The 14,770-nt window shown below is 34.3% G+C and overlaps 1 protein-coding gene across 1 annotated transcript in view; it reads right to left on the bottom strand.

The window, feature by feature from the left end:
• MSH4 (mutS homolog 4) overlaps positions 1-14,770 on the bottom strand; it is a 115,731-nt gene that overhangs the window by 27,097 nt on the left and 73,864 nt on the right. Inside the window, exons 10-15 of the mRNA XM_005542987.4 lie at positions 8,235-8,299; positions 6,914-7,083; positions 6,103-6,239; positions 5,069-5,172; positions 3,863-3,987; positions 1,103-1,303 (exon numbers count right to left, since the gene is read on the bottom strand). Coding sequence (XP_005543044.3) covers positions 1,103-1,303; positions 3,863-3,987; positions 5,069-5,172; positions 6,103-6,239; positions 6,914-7,083; positions 8,235-8,299 — 802 coding nt within the window. The remainder of the gene's footprint in view (positions 1-1,102; positions 1,304-3,862; positions 3,988-5,068; positions 5,173-6,102; positions 6,240-6,913; positions 7,084-8,234; positions 8,300-14,770) is intronic.

The raw sequence follows: 14,770 nt of genomic DNA on the forward strand, positions 1-14,770 counted from the left end.
CATAGCTATTCAAATAGAAGTATTATGTCTTACATGAAGCAGTCAGTATTCTTATAAGGGGAGGGAAATTAGCTAAAATGTCCTTTTATTTCCAATAAACCTACAAAATCAATAAAATATTTACTCTTCATTAACTCATGCATCTCTGATTGTCCCAGTACTAAGGGTGAATTTGTACTGTATCACCAATATTATTATTGCTTTGTTCTCCTTACAAATCATTACATTAGACCAAAGTTTCTCACCCATGACACTACCAGTAACTTGGGCTCCATAAATCTTTCTTGTGTGTGTGTGTATGGTGGGGTGAGGAAGGCTGGGGAGTGTGGAGAGGGAGAGCTGTTCTGTGCATTGTAGGATGTTTAACAGCATTCCTGGACTCTACACTCCCTTCAGTTGTGACAACCAAAAATGTTTCCAGATATTGCCAAATGCTGGGAGTTGGGAGGTAAGGGATCAAAACCACCCCTGCTTGAGAATCAGTTCATTTTGGCCAAGTATCTCATCTCTGATTCATACAGTTCTCAAGGAAATCCAGTTTTCAGAGATAGGAGTTAAGCTGTGCATCCATATTAAGAAATAGGTGACAATATTGGCTCAGTGGCAGCCATTTAGATAAATATATGCACATGTGTATGTATAATATATCAACTGCTATAGTCAAGTTATTGGTACCCCTCAAGTTAAGGGAAATGTTTCTCTGCTCAATATTATATTTAATAATTTTGGAAAAAACTCACATGGGTTATTAAAGGCAACAGCTTAACCTACTCATTTCACTTTTTCTCACAAGGTTTGTTTTTGAACCAGAAATAATTGCATGATTCAGTTTAGTAATAATTGATGAAACTTTAATAGTTATAGTAAGAATGATCCCACTTTTGTAGTATCCCAAAAACATTTTAGTGCAATGCAATTGAAATTGGATGAAGTTTAATGAATATTGAATAGTACACAACAGACACACTGTAATATTTTTAGGTAACAGAATCTGCTCCAAACTGTTCTCGGGTTAATTAGGCACATGGACCCAAAAAAATTAGGCACAAAGCATTCTGAAAAGAGTGTCAAACTGGTCATTATAAATAAAGCTATAACTTACCAATCTGGGCCATAATCTGACAAAGAGCAATCTGTTTTAAATATGTGGATTTTCCACTCATGTTTGGTCCAGTTATTATCAAAAAATTACTCCCTTCTGTAATATAGGTATTGTTGGCAATAGGTTTTTCCGCAGATATTTTTTCAAGAATAGGATGCCATCCCTGTTTGATTGCTAAAGTATCAGTAAATTCAGGTCGAACTTAAGAAAAAAAAAATAGAATGGTTTTTAAAGATTAATATATTTGCATCCAAAGATTTTGTAGTGTGTATGTACTCTCTATATCTTAGTGATTTTCACACTGGTCAATTTGGAATAATAACATTAAGGTATTATATTATCCCAAATCCCCACCCAAATTCTTCTAAATTATAATAGACACACTCTAATCACTATCACAACTTTTATTCACTTTCTAGAGAACTCTAGAATTTAGTTCTTTACCATTGTTGAGCTCCAAAATAGTTTATAAAATTTTCAGCTTTGTGTAAATTAAAAAGAACCAAGTAGATCAGGCATGGTGGCTCATGCTGGTAATCCCAGCACTTTGGGAGGTCGAGGAGGGCAGACTGCTTGATTGCTTGAGCTCAGGAGGTCAAGACCAGCCTAGGCAACATGGTCAAACCCTATCTCTACAAAATATATATATTAACCAGGCGTGATGGCTCATGCCTGTAGTCCCAGCTACTTGTGGGGCTGAGATAGGAGGATCTCTTGAGCCTGGGAGGTGAAGACTGCAGTGAGCTGAGACTGTGTCACTGCACTCCAGCCTGGGTGACAAAGTGAGCCCCTGTCTCAAAAAAATAAAAATAAAAATAAAAAAGAACCAAGTACTCATTGATTGTACTTTAAAAATCATAATTTGCGGCCGGGCGCGGTGGCTCAAGCCTGTAATCCCAGCACTTTGGGAGGCCGAGACGGGCGGATCACGAGGTCAGGAAATCGAGACCACCCTGGCTGACACGGTGAAACCCCGTCTCTGCTAAAAAATACAAAAAACTAGCCGGCGAGGTGGCGGGCGCCTGTAGTCCCAGCTACTCGGGAGGCTGAGGCAGGAGAATGGCGTGAACCCGGGAGGCGGAGCTTGCAGTGAGCTGAGATCCGGCCACTGCACTCCAGCCTGGGCGGCAGAGCGAGACTCCGTCTCAAAAAAAAAAAAAAAAAAAAAAAAAAAAAAAAAAAAATCATAATTTGTTACTGGTACTATAGAGTTGCACATTTACTTACTCTACCTTAAACACTACTTCCCTACTTTAAATATTATTTCAAATTTGGCACACTTAGCATTTATTTATGTATTTATTAGAGACAGGGTCTTGGTCTGTTACCCAGGCTGGAAAGCGGTGGCAAAATCATAGTTTATTGCAGCCTCAAACCCCTGGGTTCAAGCCATCCTCCTGCCTCAGCCTCCCAAGTAGCTGGGAATAGAGGCACCTGCCACAACTTCTCATCACTTTTTTTTAAAGAGATGAGGTCTTGCTATGTTGCCCAGACTGGTTTCAAATACCTAGCTTATAAGTTGAGGTAAGATTATAGAATAAAATCAAATATAAAAATAATTATTTATAAGCCTATGTAGAAATGTTGTATAAAAGGAAATTTCAGAGAATAGAGAAGATCAACACAAATAATTTGCTAATTTATAGAAACAAATAAGGATCAGGTCTCTATGGATATCACCTGAGGTGAGGCGAGGAGGAAGAGGGTGAAAGGATATGTGAAAACCAAAATGTTACATACCTTTATCTAAAATGCATAGATAAACTTGAAAACATTTATCATAAAAGTGAAGTTAGAAAAAAAACTTTTAAGTATTTTCAAAAATTCATTCTTTATAGATATGGAGTTTCAGAATGATCCTTCTCAAACTAAAATGAAGCAATACTAAATCTCTTAATAGTTAAAAAAAAAAAAACTACCATTGGAATATCTGACCCCTAAAGTACAGTTTTGACCCAAAGGAGATATAAAAGTTTGAAAAGTTTTGGCCTATAAAATACCAATAGAAAAAGTTAATATTTCCATAAGAAATATGAAAAAATCTTTAGATACTTCCCATAAAACTAAATTAACATAACATTTTATGAATTTTACTGCTGATTTACATTAGAAATTTCAATGTTTTTAATGTAATGAAGTCTACAATTATTCAACCATAATTATCACATACTAGTCCAGTAAATTTGCATACTGGAGTATGGTAATAACTGGTAAGTTAGATAAGAAATGTCAAAGCACTAACTCCAAGTATTCATTTAACATGAGAAAATTACTTAACATTTATATTCATGGCCTTTGTATAGATTTGGGATATAAAAATAAATTACATAATTCCTAATTTTGGTATGTTCACATCTAAGGAGCTAGTGGATTAAAATGCTCACTCTGGAGATGCATTTCTCTCTATTAATATTTATCACACTGCTTCTAATAAGTATTCAGATTTGAACTTTATAAATTTAGATCATAGTCATTTTTACCAAGGAGACAGCTCTTGCAGTCTTTCTTATTCAGGGAATCTTTAGTTTCTTGCAATTTTTTCTTTTTGGTTTGCCAATTTTTGAGAGAAAAATTTTTTACTTCAAAAAAAAATTTTAAGGGTAATCTCACTTTCTTTATTTTGTGTCTTTGTCTAGGACCAGAGGCAAGAGACTCTATTTCAAGTTAAAAATTTTAAATGGCATAACTATTATATCAAATTGTTTGAAAGGAATACAAATTTAAGTATGCAATATGTTTATTCCAAAGAAAGCAACTTACCATAGTCAGAAAGAGTGCAGGCATGAGCAAATGACAGTAGCATATCCAGCATTGACACAGTGTCAGATAGTTTATATAAGCAATGAATATGTTCATAAATCTCACTAAGCAGTTTGCACACTATCCTGAAAACACATGTTTGGTAAGACATGTAATAATGTTTTTTCAAAAGGGACACACATTGTAAGTGTAAAATAATATTAAATTCACTGCCTGAAGTAAAATAATATTCACACCTGAGTTATACACTATACATAAAGCCTATTGTTCGACTGTCTCATTTTAGAGATGAGGAAATTGAAGTTTTTACTCAAGATCACAGCTACTTAGTGGCAAAGAATCTATTCTGGTGTATTAACATCACATTTTTGAAATAACTGCTTTTATGTGATATTAATAAAATAAGTTTTTATTATTAAAATATTTGATATAGGTCAAATCAAGCCCTCATTATACTTGGAAGCATCCCATTTGCTAATCACTTTATGAATTTGCAAATGTTAAGTTCAACACAAAAGCTATATGCATTTTCTCTCTCACCCATTTTTTCTTTCTGTTTCGCACTTGTTCTCTCATCACACACGTGCACACAGACACAATATCTGAATAATATAATTTTTTTTATAAGGCAGAGTTATACTGTGATATAGTGCAAAAAGTTTTTCTCTTGTAAAGATAAATATGTACCCAAAACTTACTATATATTAAAATGTTTGTGGTACATGCCTTGAAATTGTCTTGAAAGCCCAACTTTTCTCTTTATTACCTCAGCCTAATAAGTGTTCTAAATCTTCTACTTCTTCTTTCTGGCTGTATTGCTATTTCATGACCAGCAAAAGAACTGACACTATTGTGATATTGCTATTCAATTATTACTATCAAGGTATAAGGAGCTGAGGACTTACAGACCATAGAAAAAGAATAAACTGAATGAAGCCCAGGTAAGCCCATGATGTGCCACGTTCTACATCATGGTAGAATGCATATTACAGAAATATCAATTATAATAGTATTTGTTTGCAATTAGATCTTCCCCGAAGCTTCCGTGAGGCTCAGTGATTCTAATCACAAAGACAGACTTCCTTTGCTAACATACTTAATTCTACAATTGTCTGTAATTAGATAACAATTAAACTAATACAATTGTAACAGTTTCTCAAATTAAACCAATTTAATTCAATATTCAAATATTTCAAATGCTCTTACATATAAGTCATGTGATAGATTTCTCTCAAAGATTCTTGGCATCTTTCATTCATTTTAATTAAATCTGCTGATGTAAAGCTATAAGAATTTTTCACTTTAGAAATCTGCTGGGAGATTAAAAAACAAATGTCAAGATAAGTGCACACTACTATGAAATATAACATAAGATTTTAAAGAACAGAAATATGGATATTTAAGTTAATCATTTTAATCTTTGAGATACGGTATCACAAAGAAAGTTCTAAATAACATTTGTGAAACATAAAAGGAAGATCACTTCAAAGGATAAAGCCAAATTTTTTAACCCATACATTCATTTTTTTAAAGTAGGATATTTTGACCTAGTTCATCTGGGATGACTATTCTGATAGTTCTTAAAATGTTAAAAACACTACATCTTATTACCAAGTAACATGCATGATGGACATCAGAGATCCTCACTCCATCTCCGACCCCTGTTGCAGCTCTTGTCCTATATCTGAACCTCAACTCAAATCTCTAATCTTACTCAAGCTCTAAAAGCCTGAAAGCTAAATGGTTTGTTCTTATCAAAAAGTACCCCCAGGAAGCAGACAGAACAAAGGTTAGAGTGGGTTAGACTTTCCCAAACTGGTATATTGTAAAGGAGCTATATAGGAAAAAATATTCCTGTGGTACAAAGATTTGGAAATATTAGATTTTTTTAAAGTTAAGTAGATTTCTTTACTTCAGGACTTTTTAAACCTTTAACAGGCAAATGGTGTGGTATTTTCCTAATTTCTTTTTTCATAAACAGCTTTTGGATGTTCTTTCTTCATTTTCCTTTTTTTCTTACACTAGGCTCCCAGAACTGTGGAAAACACTGAGTTTGATATTTCTGCAAAAGCTTATAAATCACTCTTAGATTAGTATATTAATTAGGTAGGTGGGTAGGAATAGGAGAAGATATCGAACATTCAGAAATTTGGCTTGTAAAACTCAAGAAGTCCCCAAAATACGTAGATGTAATTCTATAAAATCAGCAACAATAATTTCCTAACCACTCTAAAATGAACCTTAATAAATTCTGAAGGAAGTTGATCATTAGGTAGGGCTAAACAGTCTGTAGTCATCTGGATGAAAAATCCTCGAGCAGAGCTAAAACTTGTCCTTAAAGGAAGACTATATTTTTCTCCAAGTTGTGATATCATTCCTGGTGACCAGAGACAAGAAAAACAAAAACAAAACAAAATAAATAAATTTTAATGAGAAAACCACTCTGTTTTAAAGTCATATGGTTTTTAAATTCTTACTGTTTTATACATAAATAAGAGGTCTTGTTGCTCTTTCAAACTCTAATAATTTTTTTTTTTTTTTTTTGAGACAGGATCTCACTCTGTCGCCCAGCCTGAGCACAGTGGCACAATCATAACTTACTGCAATCTCAACCTCCTGGGCTCAAGTGATCCTCCTACCTCAACCTCCTGAGTAGCTAGGATGACAGACATACATCACCATGACTGGCAAATTTTTTCAGTTTTTGTAGAGACAACGTTTTGTCTCTACAAAAGACTAGCTGTATTGCCAAGGCTAGTTTCAAACTCCTGGACTCAAGCTATCAGCCCTCCTTGGCCTCCCAAAGTGCTGGGATTACAGGCTTGAGCTACTACACCTGGCAATGGAAGGTTTTCAAAAGGAGTTTAGTATGAAGGCTGCCACATATGCTGTTTCCTTAAATGGCACTACATGCTAAACTTATGTTTTGGTAACAAAAAATAAATGTAAAATATGTATGGCTAGTCATCAGCAGCAAAAAAGGACAGCATGTCCTGAAAAGGCTGTTTCATCCCTACAAAACAGAAAAACATTATCAAATAAATAAACTACCTGCTATGTCATCTACAATCTCTGTGTATGTTCTTCTTGCTATGTCAAGAAATTCATTTATGTTAGACCTCACTGCATAGCACTTCTGAGTCCTCATGTTCAGGCATCCTTTCATGTATCTTGCATCATCATTAATTACTGTTTTAATCTTTTCAAGTATGATTCCAAACCTAATATTAAGGCCAAAAGAAGAACATTATAGACAATAAGTCAAAGAGTTATTTTAATTTATAATTTGAATCACAGTTGATGATAGCAAATTTTTGTTCAAAGTTATTTTGAAATAACTAATTAAGCAACTAATATTTAAATTTACTTAAGTTAGAGCTGTGACTATTTCATTTTTAAACTGTTTCATCAGTCAGGACTAGTCTAAAACAGCATCAGGACCCCAAGAACAAATTCTACATCTGCTAATAGAGCTCACAAATTACATATACTGATGTCCCTGTGGGTACAAAATATATCTCTAAAGAACTGTTATAAAAATTCTAGCTTCATGCTCATTCATTCAATAAACATTAACTTACACCATGTATCAAGCACTTCGCTAGGTGAAGAGATTCAGAGAAGAATAACATATGATCCCTGCCTTCAGTAGAGGCAATGGTCACTAAACACATATGTAGACAGCGTAACAGGAACCTCACAATTATCAGTGGTAAAGTGCAGTGATTATGCAAACCAGAAATCTGGTAACATATATATTCCTCAACTTTTCCTTCATTCCATTCTATATTTTATTTGTAATTAAGCCAGTTTTATTATTAACTTCAATGTGTGACCTCACACAGGGTATATTTCTTCAATTAATAGAAGAATAGTTCTTAGGTATCACAAATCTTTTAAGTTCAGAACCAATGTCTGGACTGAACCAGTAGTTCTTCAGTCCACAACTACTGCTAATAATTTAATAGTGTTAAAATTAAACAGTATTTAGATTGTATTCAATATTTATATCTATTATTTTTTGTTACATTAGACCCTTCATGATTTAACAAAATGAAGAAATATATTTTTATTATTTGCAAGTCTTTCCATGGAGAATGGCTTTAAAAAGAAATATTAAAATTGTGCATGGATTTCAAGTTCTCATGCTATTCTAATTGTCTTTTAACACAAATAATCAATGTGTTGTTACCCTATTTATTGTACTTATAACATGAAATGTACAATTAGAATTTTGATGAATAGGTTAAAGATTCTGTTAACCAAAACTCAAGTAATTGTTCCATAGAATACAACTAGAGTATTTAAAATCGGTTATGATCAGGAAGAGGAGAATAATCTTATTTTTTAATAACAGTTGAGTGACAAAGACCTCTTGTCTTCCAAGGAACCATAGTAAGCTCTTAATAAAGGTGTGTTACAGTTCTTCATAGCAATCTAGTAAAGAATAAAATAAAAAAGTTAAGGATAATCAATTACAAGATCATTCAAACATATTATTTTACATTTGTTTAATACTTTATAGTTTACCAAGTGCTTTCTTCATTTCCTCATTTATATCCCCATAAAATATATTTTTAGCTATATAGCTGAGGATAGACAGTATCTTTCCCTTTTTCCAGATAAAGAGTACATGACTAATAAGTGCCATTCACTGCTTATTATAATTTTTATTTTTCTTGCCTCCCTACTAATTGTTAACACCCGACTACTTATAGATATAGGTACTTAAACAACTACTGTTGTACATTTAGAGTACTCTACATATAATTCCAAAATTTAGGTTAGATATACATTAAACAAAAAAATGCTTTGTATATTCATAAATAGAGTAATTTCTCAATTCTTGTATAGCAAAAATAGGAATTTTATTTTGCTTAATGAAAACTATGAGGGGTCACTAACTAAATAAACAGAAAAGAAGAGGGGAAAGTATATGTAGCTTAACTATTACCTCTGTTTTTAGTTTGATATGAAGCAATGGTAATAACTTTTTTGCTTATGAACAGAAAATAATATGCACAGACAGATAACTAAAAAATTCACCAAAACTGAAAGAAAAAAATTAAACCTATCATTCCAAAGACATTCTAAATATTACAGTATATTTCCTGCCAGTATCTAAAATAAATAATTTTATATCATTGTATGCTCCTTCCCCAACCCCTGACTTAATCCAGGTTGAGTATTTCTTACCCAAAATGCTTGGGATCAGAAGTTTCAGATTCTGGATCTTTTTCAGATTTTGGAATATTTGCATATGTACACAATGAGATATCTTGGAGATTAAACCTGAGTCTAAACATGAAAATCATTTATGTTTCATGTACACCTTATACACATAGCCTGAGGTAATTTTATACAACACTTTAAATAATTTTGTGCATAAAAGTCTGTGTACATGGAACCACCAGAAAGCAAATGTGTCACTATTTCAGTCACTTATTTGTGATTGTTTGGCATCACTATCATTCCCAACTCTGAATTTATATGCTACCAATAAGCAATCATTTTTTAACATTTATTTACCCATAAGTACTTAACAGTAAAAAAAAAAAAAAAAAAAAAAAAATGACATACCATTAATACAGTGAAAAAATGTGTTCAGGGTAACAGCACGGTAGCACCCCCAGAGTACCTGCATTAGCTCTTAAACGACAGCAACAACTAACAATTTTCAGTATCCACCTATGATGCTATATTTTGATTAAGAGGTTACAGTAAGCTGTACTTTATTTTTCTAAGTGAGATTAAACATCAGAAACAGTTAAGGGACCAGGAAGTGGGTATGCTAAGGATACGGAGGCATTTTGCTGGCCAGCTTTTTAAAATGTTTCCTCTAGAGTCATCTGCTTCATTAATAATGGTTTTTGTCATAGAAATTTCTCTTTAATTTTATAACTGACATGATTTCTTGCTCTGTTATGAATGTGTGCTGCTCCATTCTTATACGGTAAAAATAGGAATTTTATTTTGCTTAATAAAAACTGTAGATTTTCAACGAGCCCATCACATATTTTTACCATATATATAGGCATTTTTTCTGCAGTGTTACAACACCATCTTCATCGTCATTACTGTCATGATCACCTTGAATCAGAACCATTTTGTCTATTTCATCATCTGTTGATTAATGAACAGCTGGAGCCTCATTATTGATGTTAAAAATGTCAATTGGCCTGGCGCCATGGCTCACACCTGTAATCCCACCACTTTGGGGGCCAAGGTGGACAAATTGCTTGAGCTCAGGAGTTCAATATCAGCCTGGTCCACATGGCAAAACCCCATCTTTACCAAAAATACAAACAATTAGCTGGGCATGGTGGTGCATGCCTGTGGTCCCAGCCACTCAGGAGGCTGAGGTGGCAGGATGGCTTGAGTCTGGGACGCAAACGTTGCAGTGAGCTGAGATTGCACCACTGCTCTCCAGCCTGGGTGACAGAGTGAGACCCATCTCAAATAATAAATAAATAAATAAATAAATAAATAAATAAATAAATAAATACAAACTTCAACACCCACTTCTTCCAGCTTACTGACAGACTCTGGAAGTATACATTTTGCATATTTTGGGAGGTCAGACATAATTTTTTCTCACTTGACATATGGAATCCTACAAAGTCACCACCTTGTTTTATCATCATCATTGAACAGCATCACAGGCCAGAGGTTGTGCCAGGCATGTACAACCATGTCTTTAGTAACTATGTTGCAAGCACTGGCAACAGCATATATGGCATTCTTCATACTAAACTCCTTTTGAAAACCTTCCATCTGTAATCCCAGTGACTCAGAAGGATGAGGCAGGTGGATTGCTTGAGGCCAGGAGTTCAAGACCAGCCTAGGCAACATAGCGAGACCCCTGTCTATAAAAAAAAATTTTTTAATTAGGTGGGTATAGTGACATATGCCTGTACTCCCAGCTACTCAGGAAAAGTGGGAGGATTACTTGAGCCTAGAAGTTCAAGGGTGCAGTGTGCCATGATTGTGCCACTGTACTCCAGCATGGGCACAGAGCAAGACTGCAACTGTAAAAAAAAATTCCACGTCTATGCTTCTGTTCACTGCTGCTAGCACGCTGTTCAAGAAAGTGTTTTTAAATTTACAAGAATAAAACAAACAACTTCATTAAAAAGTAAGCAAAGGACATGAGCAGACACTTTTCTAAAGACATACATGTGGACAACAAACATGAAAATAAAGCTCAGTATCACTGATCATTAGAGAAATGTGAATCAAAACCACAATGAGATACCATATCACACCAGTCAGAATGGCTATTATTAAAAAGTCAAAAAACAACAGATGCTGGTGAGCTTGTAGAGAAAGAAGAACATTTATACACTGTTGGTGTATGAATGTAAATTAGCTCAACCATTGTGGAAAGCAGTGTGGCAATTCCTCAAAGAACTGAAAACAGAGATACCATTCGACCCAGCAATCCCATTACTGGGTATATACGCAGAGGAATATAAATCGTTTTACCATAAAGACAAATGCACATGAATGTTCAGTGCAGCACTGTTCACAATATAGCAAAGACATGGAATCAACCAAATACCCATGAGTGACAGATTGGATAAAGAAAATGTGGTATATATATACATCATGGAATACTATGCAGCTATATATATATATATATATATATATATATATATATATACACACACATCTTTTGCAGGGACATGGATGGAGCTGGAGGCCATTATCTTTAGCTAATTGATACACGAACGGAAAATCAAATACTGCATGTTTTCACTTAGAAGTGGGAGTTAAATGATGAGAACTCATGGACACAAAGATAGGAACAACAGATAATGGCGTTTGCTTGAGGGTGAAGGGTGAGAGGAGGAAGAGGAGCAGAAAAAATAACTATTGGGTACTAGGCTTAGTACCTTGGTGGTGAAATAATCTGTACAACAAACACCCAAGACACAAGTTTACCCACATAACAAACATGCACATGTACCCCCAAAACTAAAATAAAAATTAAAAATATTTTAAAAAGTGTTTTTATATTTACTCTTCATTGATCTAAGGATACTCTCATCGCAGTCACATGGCTGAATTAATGAAGTCACATTTAGAGGAAATTATATGGCATAAACATTATTTTTGACGAAAATTGCAGCTGGAGGATTAACAGAAGAGTTGTCAAGGAGTAACAGGATATTTCAATCATCATCCAATCCAGATTCCCTGCAGTGAGCACAAGCTGCTGATGTAAAATGTTTGTGAGACCAATTGGAAAAAAAAAAAAATGTCCCTGGTGATTCAGGCCTCTTTGTTAGCATAATAATGAACTGGTAAGAAATTCACTCCTTGAAAACTGAGGACCTAAGGTTTTACCTATGACAGCACATTTACACTTACATGCGCCTGCTGCACTAGCACAGCCCAGCATAGTTGTTTTCTGTCCTTGGCATCCTTAATTCCCACAGGGGCTGCTTCATCACCTGTAGTCAGTGTCTTTCTGAGGCAATAATGCCAAAACAATGATGTTTAATCAGCATTATCGATTTGTTCTGGCATCAGATTTTCATCAGCAATGACCTTGGCAAACTCATCAATGAATTTCTCCAATGCTTCATGATCAGCAGATGCTCAATTACTATAAATCTTAAAAAATTTAATGTCATTTTCTTCTTAAATTTCTGCAACCAGCCTGTTAAATATTGACAGTTCCTTTCAATTTTCATTTCATTGTGATACATCTTCACTTGTTTCCTGATCAGTATACCATTAAGTGACATGTGTTCACTGCAAAGCAGATGGACCCATTCTTTCTTTCTTTTTTTTTAAAAATGTTATGCAGTGTTTTTCTATTTTTCATTAGCTTCTATTCATCACTTTCAGCATAGAACTCAAACAGTTTATCTGTTTGTTTCTTTAGGTCATATCTGGCAGTCATTTGAACAGCATACACTTCTTTAAGACCTTTCACACTTATACCATTATCCAGTTTCTCCAACAGCTTGACTTTCTGTGTTATATATAAACGTTTAAGTGATTCCTCTTTTTCTTATCACTGTTACTGCAGGCCTTTATGACATTTTCTTTGTTTTGTTTTTTGTTTTTTTTTTTATCTTAACCACTAGACCAAGCAGGCAATAAGCAAAAAACAGTAATGCACATCAGTCTTGGCCCTATGTGGGACATCATGGAAACTTGCCATTGGCACATCTGACCTGCCACTGTGTCATTGTATCACCCTTTGTGGGCATGTTTGCAGAGAATAATCTGGGAGTGCACAGAAAAGATATATTACAGATGAAGGGAGCTGGGAGGGTCTTTTTTCCCTTGAGGATGCTGAATAAACTGTGTTGAGTACCTGCATTTTGCCTGCAACCCATTATGTAAGATCAAGATGTAAAATTTTCCACTTGTGACATCACATTGGTACTCAAAATGTTTCTGAATCTGGAGCATTTAAAATTTTTAACTTTTCGGTTAGGGATGCTCAACTTACACTATATCATACATATAAAAAACTTTTCAAGGCAAAAATGTTTAATAATTCATAATATTCCAGTCTATGGAAAGAAAATAGTCTCTTCCTGTAATTATTGCAGTTCTACTCTACTTACAATTTCTCACTGACATAAATAAATAATACTGTAACAATTATAAATAAACAATACCATTGTTGGACATAAATACTGGCCAACATTTCTGAAAAGTTCTTTCAGACAAATCTCTAGAAGTAGTATTACGGGATCAAAAGATATATGTCATAAACATTTCCAGTACAATTTCCTGTAAAGTACGTGAAATTTGTATTTTTATCAGCTATTTAATAAGTTGTCTATCTCATAGATCTCTAATTAGAAATGAGTTACATCTATTAAGATAAACGAAAATGTCTGCTTCTTTGACAGATAAGAACTATGGTTTTAATTGGTATTGCTTCGATTAATAATGAGGTTAATATTTTTGGTACTATTTATTAATCACCTTGATTTCCTTCTTCGGTCATTTTCCATATTTCCATTGGCTTTTCAATAGTTTCTTATGAAAATTACATGAGTTTTATGACGACAGAAATTAGTATTTTGTCTGTCTGATATGGTTAGGCTTTGTCTCCCCACCCAAATCTCATCATAAATTATAATCCCTATAGTTCCCACAATCCCTGCTTTTCCAGGGAGAGACCAGATGGAGGTAATTGAATCATGTGGGCAGTTTCCCTCATGCTATTCTCATGATGGTGAGTGAGTTCTCACAAGATCTGATTGTTTTATAAGTGTATGGTAGTTCCTCCTGCATTCCCTCTCTTTCCTGCTGCCTTGTAACAAAGTTTCCTTCTTTCCCCTTCTCCTTTTGCCATGATTGTACCTTTCCTGAAGCTTACCCAGCCATACTGAACTGTGAGTAAATTAAATCTCTTTCCTTTATGAATCACCCAGTCTTGGGTAGTTCTTTATAGCAGTATGAAAACAGACTAATACACTGTCATTTGTTATAAATTTTTCCTATCTTTGCCTTTTACTTTGCTTTTGACATACCAAAGTTTAAAATTTGTGTTTCATGAAATCTCTCAATATTTTTCTGGTGATTTATTCCATTTATTTCATTACAAGAAAGGTGATGACATTTTTGAAGTCTTTTGCCACATTACTTTAACTATATATATTTGTATTAGTCAATTCTCATGCTGCTAAGAAAGACATACCCAAGACTGGGTAATTTATAAAGGAAAAAGGTTTAATTGACTCACAATACCACATGACTGGGGAGGCCTTACAGTCACGGCAGAAGGTGAATGTGGAGCAAAGTCATGTCTTACATGGCAGCAGGCAAGAAGAACATGTGCAGGGGAACTCCCCATTTAAACAACCATCAGATCATGTGAGACTTATTCACTACCAGGAGAAAAGGGTGGGGGAAACTGCCCTATGATTCAATGAT

The sequence above is a fragment of the Macaca fascicularis genome, chromosome 1, assembly GCF_037993035.2.
Source record: "Macaca fascicularis isolate 582-1 chromosome 1, T2T-MFA8v1.1".
NCBI lineage: Eukaryota > Metazoa > Chordata > Mammalia > Primates > Cercopithecidae > Macaca > Macaca fascicularis.